This window comes from Gallus gallus, chromosome 2 (genome assembly GCF_016699485.2).
Source record: "Gallus gallus isolate bGalGal1 chromosome 2, bGalGal1.mat.broiler.GRCg7b, whole genome shotgun sequence".
NCBI classification, from domain to species: domain Eukaryota; kingdom Metazoa; phylum Chordata; class Aves; order Galliformes; family Phasianidae; genus Gallus; species Gallus gallus.
Window position 1 is genome coordinate 123854854 of NC_052533.1, and position 18463 is coordinate 123873316.

General features: G+C 39.1%; 1 protein-coding gene across 2 annotated transcripts; it reads left to right on the forward strand.

Moving 5' to 3' along the window:
- The first annotated feature begins 226 nt into the window (after positions 1-226).
- On the forward strand, positions 227-18254 carry RIPK2 (receptor interacting serine/threonine kinase 2). Of its 2 annotated transcripts, NM_001030943.2 has the most exons (12): positions 227-533; positions 2619-2772; positions 3896-4051; positions 5788-5945; positions 7040-7089; positions 7427-7588; positions 11058-11143; positions 11297-11386; positions 12011-12113; positions 13005-13076; positions 16579-16758; positions 17466-18254. In NM_001030943.2, the coding sequence occupies exons 1-12, from the start codon at positions 346-348 to the stop codon at positions 17789-17791; spliced, it is 1725 nt and encodes a 574-aa protein (NP_001026114.1). In that variant the 5' UTR covers positions 227-345; the 3' UTR covers positions 17792-18254. The 2 variants fall into 2 exon arrangements, with proteins under 2 accessions (NP_001026114.1, NP_001383534.1); NM_001396605.1 differs by lacking the exon at positions 13005-13076.
- The last annotated feature ends 209 nt before the right edge of the window (positions 18255-18463 follow it).

Consider the following 18463-nt stretch of genomic DNA (forward strand, 5'->3'; position numbering starts at 1 on the left):
CAGCCGGGCCCAGGTCTTCACATCGCCTATGGGGCACTGCGGTCCCAACCCGCTTCGTACGGAGCGCCATTGCCTCACCACCGCGCTCCCGGCACCTCCTCCCTACTCCCTGACCGCGGGGGCTCCGCCTCGTCCTGCCCGGGAAGCCCCGCTGCTCTCGGGGACGGGAAGCCGCTCCTCCCTGAAGCCGGCGGCTGAAAGAGGCCGGGAGGAGGCGGGCCGAAGTGGGGGACGCGCTGCGAGTGCGCTGCACCCGGCACAGACGCGGCGCCGCCGCCCCAGGAGAGCGGGGCAGCGCGAAGCTGGCTGAAGACCCAGACCCCCTCCCCGCGGCGCAGTGCGAGGATGAGCGGCGGGGCGGGAGGCGACCGGGCGGGCGCCATCAGCAGCGCGCTGCCCGCCATCCCCTCCAGCAAGCTGCCGGACCTGCGCTTCCTCAGCCGCGGCGCCTATGGCACGGTGTCCGCCGCCCGCCACGCCGACTGGAGGGTCCCGGTAGCCCTCAAGTGCCTGCAGGGCCCGCTGCTAGACAGGTAGCGAAGCGGGCACGGGGTGTCTTGTGGCCGCGGGGTTGGCGCGTCTTTCCGTGGGGCACTTCAGCCGGGGTGGGGGAGTGCTGAGCAGCTCCGGTGCTTCCTCTGTGTCGGCTGTTGGGAAGGGCGGTGTGAGAGCTGCCAGCTCAGCTTCTGTCAGCGTCTCTGTTGCTCGGAGTGAGAGACAGCAAAAAACGCTGGGAGAAGCTTCTCCCAGACAAAGTGTGGCTGGTGGTATCTTCTTTGTCTCACAGTGCTAAGAGAAGCTAATTTAAAGTAGTAGCTGCATAGAGACCTCTGTGTACAACTATATTTCAATAGTTCTTTAATTTGTAGCAATTATAATCCCCATTTTCCTGGAGGTAGGTGACCCGTGTTTCCTGCAAGAGCTGTCACTCCATAGGGGGGTGCAGCAGGGAGCATTTTTTCACTTCATCTGCCCCCTTCACCCTCTGTAATGGCATTTTTTTCCCCATATTGGTGCTAGTTTGCCTCTCCTTAGGGTGTTGCTTCTTGTTTCCCGTGCAGATGTCTTTCATCTTTAGTGCCTTATGTTTCTTTGATCTAGTTTTAGGCAGTTAGGAGAAATAGCTTCACTCAGACATTGTGCACCGTGAGTGTGCCCACACTCAGCAGTACGACATGGGTGTGAGTAAAAACTTATAAGCTGTTGCTCAGTTGAGATCCAAGTGTTTCTGTTTCCCCGGAAAGATTGTGAATGAGCTCAGAAGACTTCAGGTCTTGTGACCCAGTTGCTATGAGGGGTTTGGTAGCTTAGAACAGCCGTGTGTACACAGGGCCTTATCTCTGACATCTTGCCAGAATCTCAGCCGTGCTTTTAAGCAGAAGTATTATGTTCTCTGTTGTTAAATTTATTGACGTTTCTTTAATTTCAGTCAGTACTTGCAGCAAGGCCAGCTGCTGTGGGCTGTGCTCGTGTGGGCGTTACGCAGTGCCCTCGGTGAGGAGCAGGCAGGTGTAGTGAATTCCATGCACAGGGATAAACCTCTAGGTGTTGCAACCTGATTCCTGGTTACAGCAGAATCCCATGCAGATGTGCCTCATGATCTGGGAAAACCCCTGACTTTCTCAAACCAAGTTTGTGCTAGAGAGGGAGAGAGGAAGGGAGCAGAGCCTGTTGTCCTATGTTTTTCCTGACGCGGGCCTTTTTACTTGGATCACTTCCTGGACTTTCTCATAATAGATGTTGTTTTTTTTCCCATCATGTAAACAAGGATCGACAGTCGACCTTAGTTTAACACACCTCTGTACTACCTCTTTTTCTTTTTTTCTTTTTGGTCCAAGCATCCTCTCTGCAGAATGTTTGAGATATAGAGCATCCCCTTACCACTTTTAGAGATAAAAACACACTCATTTTTAAATACAACTTGAGCTGCTCATATCCATAAGCTGCAAGGTCTGAATTGGTAAAGGTGCATCAAATTCACACTTGTAAATAGATTTGACTGTCAGAACATTCAGACCACCAAATTTAGGTGTCCAGGCATTGTGAGAGCGATCTCTGTTCCCTGTGCCATCAAGTGTTTTTTTCCAGTGGGCAACTCAAGCAGGGGCACAGCTGAAGGAACAATTAAGATGAAAACATAACATGATTGGTCATTCAGAAACTGAAGGTGTGTCCCTTTAAAGTATTATTTTAGCACACAGCAGTGTCATAGTGTTCTAAAACAGCTAGAAATTGTAAGGTAAGCATTAAGATCAATAGTAGGCCACAGTAAACACTCCGTATTTGAAGGTGGGCAGTAAGATAAGTGTTACAGTTACACAGAATGGGGAAGCTGGACTGTATCCTTGTTTGCTGGAAACATGGATGAAATGTGTTATGGAAACAGAGATGCTTGTGTGCTACAACAAAACTAGAGAAGCTGTCTGGTATTTGCATGTGCAGATTTTGTGCTGTCTTACAGCATCTTGTTACCAAAGAAGGCATAGTAGGAAACAAATACTGAAAGGTGGTGCTGCATATGGATGTTGTTTTTTGAAGAGAATATAGCGAGTCTTAAATTTGCTTAGTTTCCTACTATTGTAAGTAAGGTAACCTTACTTGTTGGTTTTATTTTTAAGTGATAGAAACCACCTTCTAAAAGAAGCAGAGATATTGCACAAAGCTAGGTTCAGTTACATTCTGCCAATTTTGGGAATTTGCAATGAGCCTGACTTTCTGGGGATTGTAACGGAGTACATGGCAAATGGATCCCTGAACCAGCTATTACACGGGGTAAGTGTTCTCACAGTCTTTAAGTACAGCCTGTGGTTGTTTCAAATACTGTGATTTCCATGCTTAAGGGAAGTACTATAGTAAGTGTATTATTAATGTTACAAATTTAAGGACAGTCATTCTTACTAGTAGTTTTTGTTGCTCAAGTAGACCTCCTGTATCACAAAAAGGTAGGCAGACTTAGTAGATGTTAGTTTTATCGCGCTTTTTCCTTTAATGCCGTGGTCTATATAGCAAGCTAAAGGATGAATTACTGTATAAAATCACTTTGTTTTCTAATTGGAAACTGAAATACTCACCTTAATTTGGATTTCAGAACTATTGGCAGTGTAAATATCATGAAAAGATGACTGTTTCTTGAATTTAAGCTTTAAAAAAATACTAAAGAGGATTTATAGAAATCAAATATTGTTAATATTAACAGATAGGAGTATTTCAACAAAGTGTTACTGTCAACATTAAATTGACCTGTGCTGAGCTCTCAGCTGCTCCCACTCCGTTGGTCCAAGCATTCACTGTTACTGCTGTAAAGCTTCTGCAGCTATCTCAACAGCACTGCAGCCTCTTCTGTGTCCTTAATCAGTACCTGTCTATGCCTTAGAGAATTCAGCTATGTGTTTTTCATAAATGCATTGGTGTCAACATAACTCTTAAGATGTTAGTTTTCCTGCCTTTTTGTTGTTGTATTTATATTTCTGAAGGTAGTGTTTTGTGTTTAGTTTCATCAGTTTCTCCCTCCTTCTCCTTGTATCAGCTGAAGAAATGATTCTTGCCTTTCTTTGTGCAATATCTGTAGGTTACAGGTTTCATATAAGAGTTAATCTGTAATTCGTGTTTCCTTATGAGTAATTATGAATGATATGTTAAGTGTCCTGTTAATACATGATAAATAGCACACATCAACTACTGAATGAATGCTAGGGAATGGAAATGTAACATCACATTGTTATGCTTACGTATGTGTTTTAACAGCCAACCAATATCAACGTGCAGTTAATGCAGTGTAAGTTTTAAAAGATTACTGCTTGTCCAACTTACTTTCTTCTCATAATGAAAGCCTTTGTGCTATCTTCCATGTCAAAGCAGAGGAATATAGTCTGGTTTTGTGGTTTTATTTTGGCAGAAAGATATGTATCCTGACATTGCCTGGTGCCTGAGATACCGCATTCTTTATGAAATTGCTTTGGGAGTGAACTATTTGCACAACATGAATCCTCCATTGCTGCATCATGACTTGAAAACCCAGAATATTTTGTTGGATGATGAGTTTCATGTCAAGGTAGAGTTATTTAGTACTTATGTTCTTGAGCACCCAGAATGAGCCAAAGTGTTTAATTATAGTAGAAGAAGAGTGACGTTGTGGCTATGGAGAGGGGTTATAGTTGTATGCCAGATGTTTTACTTGTATCCTTGCAGACAGAACTTAGATAATTTTTTTTTTAAACACTGTTTTGCTGAAGTGTGGATCTGATCCATCTAAAAAGACCAGAATTCCATAATATGAACTGCTTGCGGTATAGAAGTTCATATAAAAGTTGCTTTCAAACTTAAGGAGAGTAGATTTAGGTTTAGGAAAAATTGTAGGAGTGTCTTTTTTTAAAAGAATTGAAACTTTCTCTGTTTTTAAAATTGGTAGAATGTACTATTCAAAGTAAGTGAGAAATAAGAGATATCTTAATTTGTACTTGAGTGGCTTCTGCTTCAGTGGTTACTGTGAGATTAATCTTTCTGTCCTTCTAGTCCTTTGAGCAAATATCAAAGATGCAGTGCTGATCTCTTCTTTCTTCATTGCAGAGGTTTTCCTTGGCAGCAGGGCAACTTTTACACAGCTTTCCTTTCGCTCGCTCCCTCAGCAGCTCATACCTCCTCCCACTCAGCTGTGCCAGTATCACCATCTCTCAAGCTTCCTGATAAACCTGACTAGGAACTGGCCCAAGCAATGCACAAAATCCAGTTTTTTTAACCCCTAGCGACACTGATGTGTTCTGGTGCTCTGCCTGGCCACATATAAACAGTTGCTTTGCTTAGAGCAGTTTGGTTGAAGCATGATTGGTCTAGTATTAAATGTGGAGGTTGGAGGCCCTGCCTGCGGCAGGGGGCTTGGAGCTTGATGGTCACTGATGTCCTTTCCAACCCAAGCCATTCTTTGATTTTATTCTATGGTTCTCTAATTTAGAACAGCTGGCAGGAAATTGAGTGAAGGTTATCACACATGCTAAGCTGGAAAAGTACTGCATGTGTATAAAAGTAACGCAATTCATAGACTGTTTCTGACTGTACCAGATGTACTGAGTGAGCTGTAAATGCAATTGTCCCTGGATATGTACAGGCTAAGTTGCATGGTGCTACTATGATCTTCATTAACTTTGTGCTTTTTACACAATCAGTGATCTAGAAATACTCAGTGACTTTGTTGCTTGTTTTCCACGAAAGAAAATGGTGAAAATGACTCCTTACGTGGGTGGATAGTGATAGGACGAGGAATGGTTTTAAACTGAGACAGGGGAGATTTAGGTTAGATATTAGGAGGAAGTTTTTCACACAGAAGGTGGTGATGCACTGGAACAGGTTGCCCAAGGAGGTTGTGAATGCCCCATCCCTGGAGGCATTCAAGGCCAGGCTGGATGTGGCTCTGGGAAGCCTGGTGTAGTGGTTGGCAACCCTGCACATAGCAGGGGGGTTGAAACTCTATGATCACTGTGGTCCTTTTCAACCCAGGCCATTCTATGATTTTGTGATTTGGGACAAAATTCCACAACGGATTCCCCAGCCACAGAATATATGAACCTTCCTTAAGAGAACAACAGGATAGGGCAGTGCTGTAGGAATGACGTGAGTCATGAACTGGGAATGTTTTCTGAAGTGAAGCTGGTGTTTCCTGTCTCTAAAGCCACTGCATACTTTGTGTCAGGTTAAGGACTGTAACAACCAGTTCTCTCAGGTGTATTTCAGGAATTTGTAACAGGGAGTAACAGATAAATCTGGTTTTCAGAACAGCTGCTCTGTCCCTTCCAGATTGCAGATTTTGGCATGTCAAAATGGCGTGTCATATCCATGTCACAGTCACGCAGCGAAACTTCCTTGCCAGAAGGAGGGACCATTGTCTACATGCCCCCTGAAGATTACAATCCCAGTCAGAAAACTCGGGCAAGTGTGAAACATGATATCTACAGGTAAGCTATACTGACCTCAAGGGGACTTTGCAATCTGAATTTGCATCTGAGTTGCTGAAATTAGATTTTAACATGTTTTCAGTAACATTATAAGAATCTAAGCAAAATGAATCGGGAAAGAAGAATCAACTGGTAGCTGGAATTGTAGGTTATGCGTTTCTCTAGAAAACACTGTGACAAGTGTGATGCTCCAGTAATTAAGCTGCAACTGTCTAAAGAGACCATGGCACCTAGTTCCTATGAGTGAGAGTGTATGCATACAGTGCAGGGAGGAAAGAAACCATTCATTAGCTCAATTCACACACCTTTGTAATTTGTATACATCTATTAACATAATTTGCAGAATGTGTTGGGAAGAAAGAAATTTTTTTCTTTTTTTTTTTTTTTAGAGGAGTTGAGAAAATAAAGAGTAATGGACTTAGAGGAGTTATAGAGATCTCTTGTCTGTGTCTCTGAATAGAGAGCTATCTTCTGAAGGAATAATTCACTTTAAAAGAGTTCAGGTAGATTTGCTTCAGTCAGCTCTGAGTCATAGCTGAAAGTAGTAGAGTTGTGGCTACCCGTACAACTAAATAGAATAATGAGGATGTTAGAGTTATGATCAGCTAATTTAAAGAAGATTGGAGAGCTCAAACGTTATTTGAGCAACTGTGGAAGAGGAGGCTGAGGGGGAGACCTTATTGCTTTCTTCAAATACCTGAAAGGTGATAACAGCAAGAGCAGGGTTGGTCTCTTCTCACTGGTGACAGGTGACAGGACGAGGGGAAATGGCCTCAAGTTGTGCCAGGGGAGGTTTAGGTTGGATATCAGGAAAAACTTCTTTTCAGAAAGAGTTGTTAAGCACTGGAATAGGCTCCCCAGGGAGGTGGTTGAGTCACCATCCCTGAATGTGTTTTAAAAATCATTTGAATGTAGTGCTCAGGGACATGATTTAGCAGAGGCTTGTTAGAGTTAGGGCAGTATGGTTAGGTTGCGGTTGGACTTGATGAACTTGAAGGTCTTTTTCAACCTGAGCAATTCTATGATTCTATATTGTTTCAATAAGTGTTGGTAATCTAAAATAGTGTCTTCTATACTTTTTACACTTTAAACAGTTTTGCAATTATTATATGGGAAGTGATGTCAAGGAAACACCCATTTGAAGGTAAGGCCATGTTTTTTGTAATTTATTTTTCTAGCTTTAGGTATAGGTTGTACCAGTCACCTCAATACCTGGGAACTTCATTTTAGGGATTGCTTCATGATAATCCTATTTGTAAACCTGTTTAAGAAGTAATTGAGTTACTTCTCATATTAGACTCTTTTTCAAATTATGGTGTTGATAAGAAAAAATGTATTTTGTATTCTTTTCTTTTAAAAGAAGAAACAGCCTTATTTTGGTGAAATGTAAATATTACAACTGCAATCTTAATTATTCTTCCTATAGTGAGCTATTTATTTTGCATATATTTCTAATGAAAGCACGATGTCTATTTTGACAGAAGTTATAAACCCCTTGCAGATAATGTATAGTGTGTCACAAGGACATCGACTAGACTTAAGTGAAACCAGCTTATCAATGGACATTCCGCATCGAGCTCTTGTCATAAGATTGATAGAAAGTGGATGGGCGCAAAACCCAGATGAAAGACCATCATTCCTAAGTAAGTTTACTTTGCAAAATGAATACAGTTCTTAAAGTTGCCAGATTTTTGTCTCATCTAGTACATACAGAATAAGGGTGTAGTTGCAAAATGGAAATGGTAAAAATGTCAAAAAATACATCTCTTCTCAGTCAAATTGTGTGTGATTCTTGTCTGATTCCATCATTTCTATAAACTAATCTCTATGAATGGAGCTACGTGTGCCATAAAATCAAGTTGTTAGTTGGAGTCTCCTGCATGTGCCATCTCTAATTTTTCTGTAAACTGTACCATGGCTTGTTTAACATATTGTGCTTAAAAAAAAAAAGTTTATTATTGAAGGGAACATTTTATTTATTTACTTATTTTTGGAAGAGAATAAGTGAAATGCACAGAGTGAGTACTGTGGGTTTTATAAGAGCTGGCAAAGCAGCAAATCATTGCACATCAAATGAGCTACTGTAACTTCACTTTATTTTTGCATGTTTGCATGGATGAATCTTTTTCACTGGAACTTTGATTGTTGAGGCCACACAGGTAGCTTTTAATCTTTTCTTTGTATAGTTTCTTGTCTGTGACATCAAATAAACACCTTCAGCCTTTTTCCAATGAATTGTGTAATTTAGAGCCTAAGATTGAAAAGTGAGCTTGCAGAGATTAGCGTGGCATGTTGTTAACTAGAAAAATTCTGTTTTGAAATCAAACCTGGGTTTGTCATGCTTAACTAGCATATTTTGTGTACGCTGAGCCTAGATGTACTCCCCATACCAATTTCTCCCTAACATGAAAAGTTGCTTAATATTTTTGTGACTTCTAGCTCGTGTGCAACAGCAATTTCATGAAAATATAGGCTGAAAGTCATCACCTGGTTATTAGTTGTGAAATTTGCTCTTGTTAGGGTTGGCGTAGTCACCTATAGAATCATAGACTGTCTAGGTTGGAAAAGAACTTGAAGATCATCCTGTCCAACTGTCAGTATGACCTATTCCCATCATTAAACCATGTCTCTTTGTACCATATGTAAAATCTCCCTGGTACGCAAGGAGTATTTCATCCATCCTCTTTATCAACAGCAATTATAGTATCTTATTTTCTCTTTTATCCTAATCCTTTTCTCCTTGATACAAATAATATTCTTCATTATCTGAATGCTCACATTTCAGTCTTCTAACTTTTGCAGTATTCTACCCCAAGAGCTGGTCTTCAAACTCAATCAGATACATCTAAATGCTTTTGAAAAGCTTTTCTTTCACACAGAATGTATTGTTTTAATTTGATGCAATGCTTTAAAATGGCTTATTAGCCTTGCAACTGACCTTCTTGATTCTTGCTTCTCTGCTGCCATTATGGCTTCTGTTCTCCTACTACCTCTTAATTATTAATTATAATTCAGAATCTGGACCTAAAAAATAAAGTTGTCTTAGAGTTCCACAGTGTTTGAGAGGAAGCTGGGAATTCTGGATTTGCTCAACAGTCATCTGCTAAGCTTTTAGGTTCTTTTTTGAAATAAACCCGTGAGTTGTATATTGCTCCTTAAAAATATGTCTCTCTTGTAACTTCACCTTGAAGTGACTCTAACTTGAAGTACTTTTTTTTTTTAATTTTACAAGTAGTCTCACTTGGAGATTTGCTGAACAGAAGTTTGTTATTTTTTAAAACCTTTATAAAATCTGAGTTTATTAGAAGATTGCTAATCAGGCAGCTGAGAAGTAAGTGTTTGTAACTTTACTCTTTGGACCAGGTCTGCAGGAAAAAATGCAGACACAACCTAACAGGTTTATCATCTTTATGTTCAAAATTTGCAGTCCAAAATGAATTACGTGTCCTCTTTGAAGCATTTTTAACTTTGCATTAAAAATATTTTCTGAAATGTTCATTTATTTTGGTATGAGTCTGGTTTATATGGTTTTAAATCATGGACTGTTTAACTTTTTTTCCTTTGAGTAAATAAATCTATTTACAATATTTAAAAAAAATAAAAATAAAAATAGACATGTCGCAGTACTTCCTTCAGTATTCTTGCTTTTGTATGTCAGTTACCCAAAATAAAATAGCAGCCCAAGTCTGTCGTCACACAGAAGGAGTAATTACCTGGGATAGACATACAGTATGAACTGTCTTTGGCTCTGTGCAGTACCTGAATTAATGTGGTCTTTGAAAAGAAAACATGCACTGCTTTTCCTTTACTATCATAAAAAGAATGAGGAAGTTAGAAATCTTTTTCAAGATTAAGGGAAGTTCACTGATTGGGAAATTTTGCACCACAGTGCAGGGAAAAAGAAAGTAACAGCCAGCTTTCCCCCCCCCCCCCCCCCTTCCTTTTTAAACATGCTTAAAATAGAAATGTTTTGTTAACCTGTCTGTTCCCCTTACAAAGAAGGGACAAAGACTGCTTATTCCCCTGTTTCTGCATAGCTCTGTAATTCTGTTGATTCTGCAGTCTTGGAGCATGTACCTGCAGTTTTTAATTAAAATCAGTAAAAATAGTACCTAGTACTTCACTGTGAAAAATGGAGTCCCAGGTTCTATGTTGTGAGCTGATACAAGAGAACGAGAATCCCACTATTGAACGTATGTCTTGAAAGTGCCAGTTAAACAAGAGCTGATCTGGGAGACCTACAGTGAAACAATAAAAACTGCAGTAAAAACAATAAAAATACATTAATAAGGATGCAGTGTCACAGGTTCCTAGTACAGTAGATGGATTTTGCTGAATCAATCAGTGGAGTTCATAGAAAGCACAGTAGAAGTTGTTACATGTTGTTTTCTTTTCCTGAGGTTTAAGCACAGCTTCAAGGAGACATTTGTATAATATCCACCTCAATTGGAAATGTTTTGTTTCCCAAATCTTTTAGCATTGGGAAACAAGGGAACATCACATAGACTGTCTCTTGATTATTCAACTGTCACGTGGCTTCCTATGCAAGCAGATGATGTTAGCTTCTGCCTCTGCTGAGCTTGCAGATGCTATCACTTTACTTATCCATATCCAATGAATTCAGTGCTTTGACTATCACCGTTTACCCTGGTGACAGATCTCCATGGCAGCTCTTCTGGGTATTGCAGTGGAGTCTTGTGTGTTTATTTTCCTCCAATAATTCTTTGCACTTCTGTTGGAGTGGGAGTAAAGCTACCCATCCTGAAGTCTTGTGTTTTTAGATCCCGTTTAGCATATTAAACTTGTTGAGTCTGTCCTGAAATATAGCAAATCCGTTAATCTGTCCATTCCAGGAATGCAAGACTTGGAGTCTGACACAGTCCTACATTTCTTACAACCAGGCTGCTGAGGAAGCCAGATCAGAACAGGGTTTGTTTTGGTGATGTGAGACTGTTGTAACAGGTGAAAGCAAAAACTTCTGTTCAGCAACATAAGTAGTTTCATATGATAAATATAATAAATTTGTTTTGCAAATATAAGAAAGTAGCTTTAGCAATGTGAAAACTTGATTTCCACTTCACACCATTTAGCAAATCATCTTTCTTTGTTTAGAATGTTTAATAGACCTCGAACCAGTCCTGAGAACGTTTGATGAAATAGCTATCCTGGAAGCAGTAATTCTCTTAAAGAGATCAAAGGTAAGTCGTTTTTGTTAGGGTCATGAGTGAGTAAAATAAATTGGCATCTTTGCTTTTTCTTGCTAAGAGAAACTTTATATTTGACATTCCTCTAGTCTTGTAGCAGGCTTAAACAAAGCAAAAATGTAATATAATGTCATATGTCTCTTTCAGTCACAGTATGAATCGCCGTGTATCCACAAGAGTGGAAAAAAAGCAATTGTGGAGAAAACACCTCTAAATATACCACTGAATCCCCAAGAGGTAAATTTTGCATCTTGAATGTGGTCCTTCCCTTGTATGTCAGCATCATTAAAATCTTGAGAACTTTAAAAGGGGATGGTCTTTGTAAGAGTGGGTGGTTCTGCAGTTTTAGTTTCCTGTACAATAAAGGTCTAAATGCACTGATCGAGATGGAATGCAGTATGTGCATAAGCCATATCAGGCTGGTTAAGCAGAAATAAGGTCATGTTCAGTATATCTTCTAAGTGTGGGAAAGCCATCCCCTTAAGGAGTCCAGCACACGGTATCTGCAAGTTAGATTGGAACTGGCTCCCTTACGCCTCTGTGTCACTTGCTTATATAGGATCATATAGATTTGTTTTTAAACTTCAATTCTTTATGCTGCTTCTTTTGATTCTTACCAATGGTTAAACTCATATACAGAATTACTGTCAGCTTTGGATAACGTTTTTTGAGTACAGCTTCAAGGAGATATTTGTATAATATCCACCTGAAAAAGTATTCTAATTGTGTTGTTGATTGTGTATTTGGAGCATAGGTAAAAGAAAGTGATGGGAAAGTGTGCTGTAAGTCATTGCAACTTTTATTAAATAAATGCATATTAAATAAATAAAATGTATTAATATTAATTGGAAAAAATTTCAGGAAACATCCGCTTCAATACACTGTGATGCACTTCCTCTTCGGAGCGTCTCTCCAGATATATCACGACTCAAATCTCTTCCCCAGTGTAATATCCTCTCATCAGGTAATACTTACGACTTCATATAAATTTAATTTGCCATTGCAGCTGCCATTGTGCCATTGCATTTCCACAGTAGAATCATAAAATGGCCTGGGTTGAAAAGGACCACAATGATCATCTAGGTTCAGCCCCCCTGCTGAGTGCAGGGTTGCCAACCACCAGACCAGGCTGCCCAGAGCCATATCCAGGCTGGCCTTGAATGCCTCCAGGGATGGGGCATCCACAACCCCCTTGGGCAACCTGTTCCAGTGTGTCACCACCCTCTGTGTGAAAAACTTCCTTCTATTATCTAACCTAAATCTTCCTTGTCTTAGTTTAAAACCATTCCCTCTTGTCCTATTGATTAGTAGATACCTGTTTGTGTCAGAAAATAGATGTGTTTTATTACTGTCAACTTAGTACTCTGAAAAACTAATGTATTTTAGCTCTTATTTTCTGTTCCTGTCACTTGAGGAATCCTCATAACATTGGTTTTCCTACTGAAGGGTCATGAGTGCAGCAGTACCGTTTTCTTGTCTTATTATCTTGATAGTTCAGTTAAGCATTTGTGAAGTACTTCTAAAAATAAAAAGGCTAAACATCTTGAGGTGCTTTTACAGCTGAGTAAACGGAAAGTTTTTAATCCAGGCCAACCTCTAGATCATTTCTCATTCAACAAATAAAAAGGTTTCAATAAATAGAGATTGGCTTGCAAAAGTATATGTACATATCTTTTGTAGCTGTCACCTCCTATGAATAAGAGTTGGCAGAATTCCCAGACAAAATTTAATTTTGAGGTTTTACTGTCATCAGAAGCCATAAAAATGTAATAGCAATGCATTGTGAACTTAAGACTTTATTTAAATGTTGAAAGAATGTAAATTTTTGTTTCAAAAGAATCCTTTGGCTTTGCAGGGACCGCTGGTGAGAAAGCAGAAAAGACAATTGGCTTTACTGCTGTAAAGCAGAGCATCAAAAAGTGTGCTGGTATGCTGCAAAACTGGAGATATTCTAACCAAGTCCCGTGTCCTTTAGTGCCACATTGCCAAGTCTCTCAAATACCTGCAGGAATAGGGACTTTCCCACTTCCCTGGACAGTCCATTCCAATGCTTTACCATAACAATAGCCATCAACCATTTTTGCTGCTGGTTTGTGTTAAAAATTGCCATATCTCTCTGTGGAGATCACTTGAATAGGATGTGGTGGTGCAGTTAAACTGATTGATCAGTCAGTGATCCTTTTTAGAGTCACTGCTTAGACTTATTGTACATGCATAAAGATACTGTAAAGCCTGCATCTACAAAACCTTCCTGTCAATTTTTTAACAGCAATTAGAAATAATGAAATTACTACAGTGGCAACGTGTCCTGTGATGGAAGGCTGAGGATGTTTGCATTGTCCAGTCAGTGAGAAGAGGAGGCTGAGAGGTGACCTCGTTGCTCTCTGCAGCTCCCTGAGGAGGGGAAGCACAGAGACAGGTGTCAGGTGGGCTGCGCTCCCTGGTCACTGATCACAGGACACATGGAAGCAGTGCAGAGATGTGCCAAGGGAGGTTCAAATTGGGCATTAAGAATAACGTCTTTACCATGAGGGTGATCAAACGCTGCAGCAGGCTTTCTAGAGATGCACTTGATGCCCCATTCCTGACTGTGTTCAAGAGGCATTTGGACAATATCCCCAGTAATAGGCTTTAACTTTTGTTAGCTCTGAAGAGGTCAAGCAGTTGAACTAGATATTTGAAGTCCCTTTCCATACAACAATTCCACTTCCATGAAACAATTCCATATTATAGAATTGTATTATTCCTTCAAGTCACACATCTGTATAAACAAATACTGCCACTTTCTATGACTTACTTATGTGCTGGTAGGTTCTTCAAAGGAAATTATTTTTCCATATACTTCTTAGTCACTCTTAGAATTTGGAGACCTATCTGTATATCAGTTATGCCTAGCATAACTAAGTGTCTAAGTATGCCTCCTGGGCTGTCAAGTTAGTTCTTTCACAATCGCAGGCATTCATTTCATAAAAACAGGTTTATAAAACAATCAAGTACAAAGTGTATATTATTACTTTGTCAATATCTTCATCAGATAGTTTTACAATGGAAAGCAAGAGTCTTCTTTCTTTGCCAAAATTAGATACAATTGTTTCAGGTGAAAATCTGCTTGCAGGTAGCTACTGGCAAGAAATGAGTTTGGCAAGGCATTAAGTCAGAAGTTAATGACTGTAGGTTTCGTTTTGTTTTTTTTTTTTCTTCTAGTACTACTTTAGGAGACTTTGCAGAAACTTGCTCCTTCAGAGTTAGGAAGTCTTCCAACTTGCAGCCTCTGTGTTTTTTAGCCAGCTTATATGCCCTTGCTCTTGGTTGTTGCTTTAGGCTTAAGTAGCTCTCTTCCCTTTTTTCCATGGCTCATAGAGAGAGTAACCCCTTAAGACACTTTGTTTTGCTACATAAACTGAATGAACTCTGTTGAAGTGTGTATTATAAAGTAAGCTTCTTTATTATCTTAGTATCCTACTAGTCCTTGCTGTGCTTCTTCTATATTAAATTACTGAACTAAGGCTAGCAGAACTCTATACCTAATATTAAAAAAAAAAAAAGAAAAGTGTAACAATTGTTTTCTGTTTGAAATAAGAACTGTACTTAATATATCTTAGATTTTTCTTTTCTTTTCTTACAAAATGCAGAATAATCTACTCATTCTTATTCCTCGTCTCAACTCAAAATCACTAGGCCTCATATGAAGTCTAGATCTGGTATTTATGCTACCAAATTTCCACTTCTGTAATTTCCATGTCAAATATATCTGTTTGTGCCTACAGATCTATAACAGTCTGTCCCAGCAGAGCTTTTTGAAATCCTTTTCTAAAGCTTTTTTGCTGATAACAGTTCTCTCCTTTTCCTCTCTCATTCATGCAGGAGATAATATCTGCTGCATTACAATACATAGCTCTGCCCCACTTATTTTTTTTCTGCCTTTCATGCAATAAAATACTAGTTACTGTGAGTTCTAGTCCATTTGGAATTGTGAGTTCTAGTTCATTTAAACAATCATAATACATTTTTCGTTTATATTTTCCTATTCCTGTTCTTTGTCCTTACAGCCATATGCTTCCACAGGTCAGCATTCTGATGTAGTCTTACACTTTCAGAATTCCCCATCTATCAGGTAGCTGTAAATCCCAAGTTGTGTGTGGAGCTACATCTTCTTATTGCATCTGTAGATGCTATCATGGTTTGGCCTAGCATCCATGACAAGGGGTGGAGGGACCCATGGACCCACACCCCAGGAAGGGAAAAGGTAGGGAGATCGACCTGGATGAAGGAAAACGGTGGCAACAAGCCAAGGAAAAAAAACTTAATTTACTAAATATGGTAGTGGAATGGAAGACGACACAATGTAATACAATATGATTGGATTTGAAGCTAGTAAATAAAATGAGAAGGAGACAGTTTCCAAAACCAAAGTCCTTACTCTAATGCTGTAGGCGAAATGGCCACGGAGCGAAGAGGGAAGTCTTTTGATTCCCAGTTTTATTTTTCTCTTGGAACGGAGAACAGAAACAGAAAAATAGTCTTCTGGGATTTGTAGTTCATTCTTCTCTTCTGAGACCAAAAGACCAGAAATACCAGCAATCCACAGAACTGCAGCATTAACTCTTTAATTCCCAGTATACTGCATGACATGGAATATCAAGGAGAAACCATCAAACCATGACAGACGCTCATCTGGATTTTTATATCTATATTTCTTGTTCTTAGTTAACATCTCTAGAGCTCCTTGTCAAGTGACACTTTGAAAATCTTTAATGAAAACTGTATGGAGAGTTAGGTATACGCCCTGCAATTTGTTTCTTATCAACTATTTTTCATCTCTTCTCCTGCCCCTCTGCATCTTTTTTTCTCCTATAAAAATCTTAAAATAGAAACTACCTAATAAATATCCTCCCTTAACTTTCCTCAAAAAGTTAACACAGAGCTTTCTTGAAAGCGTGTGCTGCTTCAGAAAACTACCAAAAGCTTCTATTCGCGTCCCACTGAATGTCACCATTGATCTTTGTATTTCTTTCCTTCACCTGAATCTTTTTTTAATCTTTTCTTTAATCTTTATTAAATTCATCAAAATAAATTAGCTTTCACACTGACTGGCAGCTACCTCCCCAAATGCTTCAAATAATTATTTTGTTCTTTCAGTCTGCACATCAAATTTCTGTTCAGCAGAGCTCCAACAGTTCACAGTTACTGGATTTATTGTGTCAATGCTCTTTCAAGACCCTCAAAACCACAATCAAGCCCTGGTTAAAGACAAAGGAGAGAAATGTGCCCAGAACATGAGCGGAATGAATAGTGTGCTGTATTTGAAGTGAATTTAGGATGTTAATGATTTGTTTTATGAACTTGTTCTAAATATTAACTCTATTTTATGAACATAATGAACATAGATGTATTACAGCTCTTTTTTTTTTTTTTTTTTTGACTTTAAGATGGAGATTCTGGTGGTCTGAACTCTCTCAGCTGTCAGAGTGCAGATGAAAATCTCTCCGTAACTCAAAGCGCCAAACCTTTTGTGCATCCATACAGTTACCTTCCTTCATCTGACAAGAATATTTCAGTTGCCTCAAATTCTTCATCATGTATGCTGCAGACATCACCAATTTCCTCAGGTATAGCAAACGCTGATTTAATTCCAGGTGTCACGTATTGAATATGAATGTGTATGAAAGAGAAAGTGGAACTGTTTTTATCTTTAAAATGAAATGAAAGCATGCCATAAATTATTTCTGTAATTCTTCAGCCATCTATACAGAATTGTGAATTTACTGTGGTGGAGGACTCCCAGGAATGGAAAGATCTGCATCTCTTCACTGTTTAAATCATCAGTTTAAGGAATTTATGCAGGAAACTACAGAGACATTTTCACTAGACTTAAATAAAAATCTGAGTGGGAAGTGAAGTTAGCACCTCTTTCTTTTATTACCAAATTGGGTCATACACTAGAACAGGTTGACTACGGAGTCTGTAGAAGCTCCATTATTGGAGGTGCTCAAAATTCATCCAGAAAAGGCCTTGAGCCACCCGACTTATCTTTGAAGTTGGCCCAGCTTTGAGCAGGACACGAGATGAGATGCCCTCCTGACATTGCCTTCCAATTTAAACTGTACTGTGATTCAGATGAAAAAAATATTCTAACCAACAAATTTTACAATTATTTACAATGTCCTGATATCAAATGCAACATAGTAGTCAAGTGACTGCCTGACTTAAACAGCTCTGTATCAAATCATTCTTTGTCTTATGACTGTTTATCATCAGACGGTTATCATATTAATTGATCTTTTTCTTCATTTTTTTAAATTCTTCCTGATTTTAGATTTTGTTTTGGAAACCATACAACAGAATGTAGCTCATCAGTGGATCCAAAGTAAGAGAGAAGAAATTATTGATCAGATGACAGAAGCATGTTTGAATCAGTCACTGGATGCTCTTCTATCAAGATTTTTACTCATGAAAGAAGACTATGAACTTATAAGCACCAAACCTACAAGGACATCAAAAGTCCGACAACTACTTGATACCTCAGATAGCCAAGGAGAGGAATTTGCCAGAATAATAGTACAGAAGTTGAAAGATAACAAACAGCTAGGACTTCAACCTTATCCAGACATTGTACCTAATTCTCTAAGACTGCATCTTTAAATGTATTTGTTTCTGTTTGAAGCCATGTGAATATTTCTTAATACACAACTCTTTGTTTCTACATAGTAATTTTATATCTGTACTGCTTTGTCTTTACTACAAATTGCTAGAATCTCAAACAAAGACACTGGGTTCATCAAGACTGCATTTGGTGAGTTACCAGTTGGAGTTCAGTCAGAAAGCCAAAAACTTGACACTGGTGGACTGATTTTATACAAGTATTTTGTTTATATATAACAAAGAAAAATCATCAAATTATTCCTGTTTTACGTATTTTCTGTTTATACATATCCTTCCAGTTCACAGGATAGAGACAACTTGATATTGGTTGTTCTCCCTCTATCTGGTTTTTCCTCTAGAGGAGAGAAAAAGCTGCATGCTCTATTTTTAGTCTTGTATGTTGTGTTTATAAATAAATTTCCTTGAGTATTCCTCTCAATATACCTGAGAGGAATGGATGTTATTTCTACGGGATTTTTATTGTGTTTTGTTTTGTTTTTCCCATTTTGTTGCCAGGGTGAGCACTTCAGACCACTGCCTAAGAAGAATGTGGGTCCAAAGAGGAGCCTCAGGGCAAGGAAGACCTCATACTGATCATCGCCATTTTGCTAAGAAATGGTACTTTAGAAGGGGTGAAGCTCTAGTCTCTTATTATTTAGTTACATCTGCTTA

Coding starts and splice junctions, on each gene's coding strand:
- RIPK2 (NM_001030943.2), top strand. CDS start 346: ATGAGCGGCGGGGCGGGAGGCGACCGGGCGGGCGCCATCAGCAGCGCG. Junction 7,090..7,426: donor AAGGAAACACCCATTTGAAG/GTAAGGCCATGT, acceptor CTATTTTGACAG/AAGTTATAAACCCCTTGCAG. Junction 13,077..16,578: donor GAGCATCAAAAAGTGTGCTG/GTATGCTGCAAA, acceptor TTTGACTTTAAG/ATGGAGATTCTGGTGGTCTG.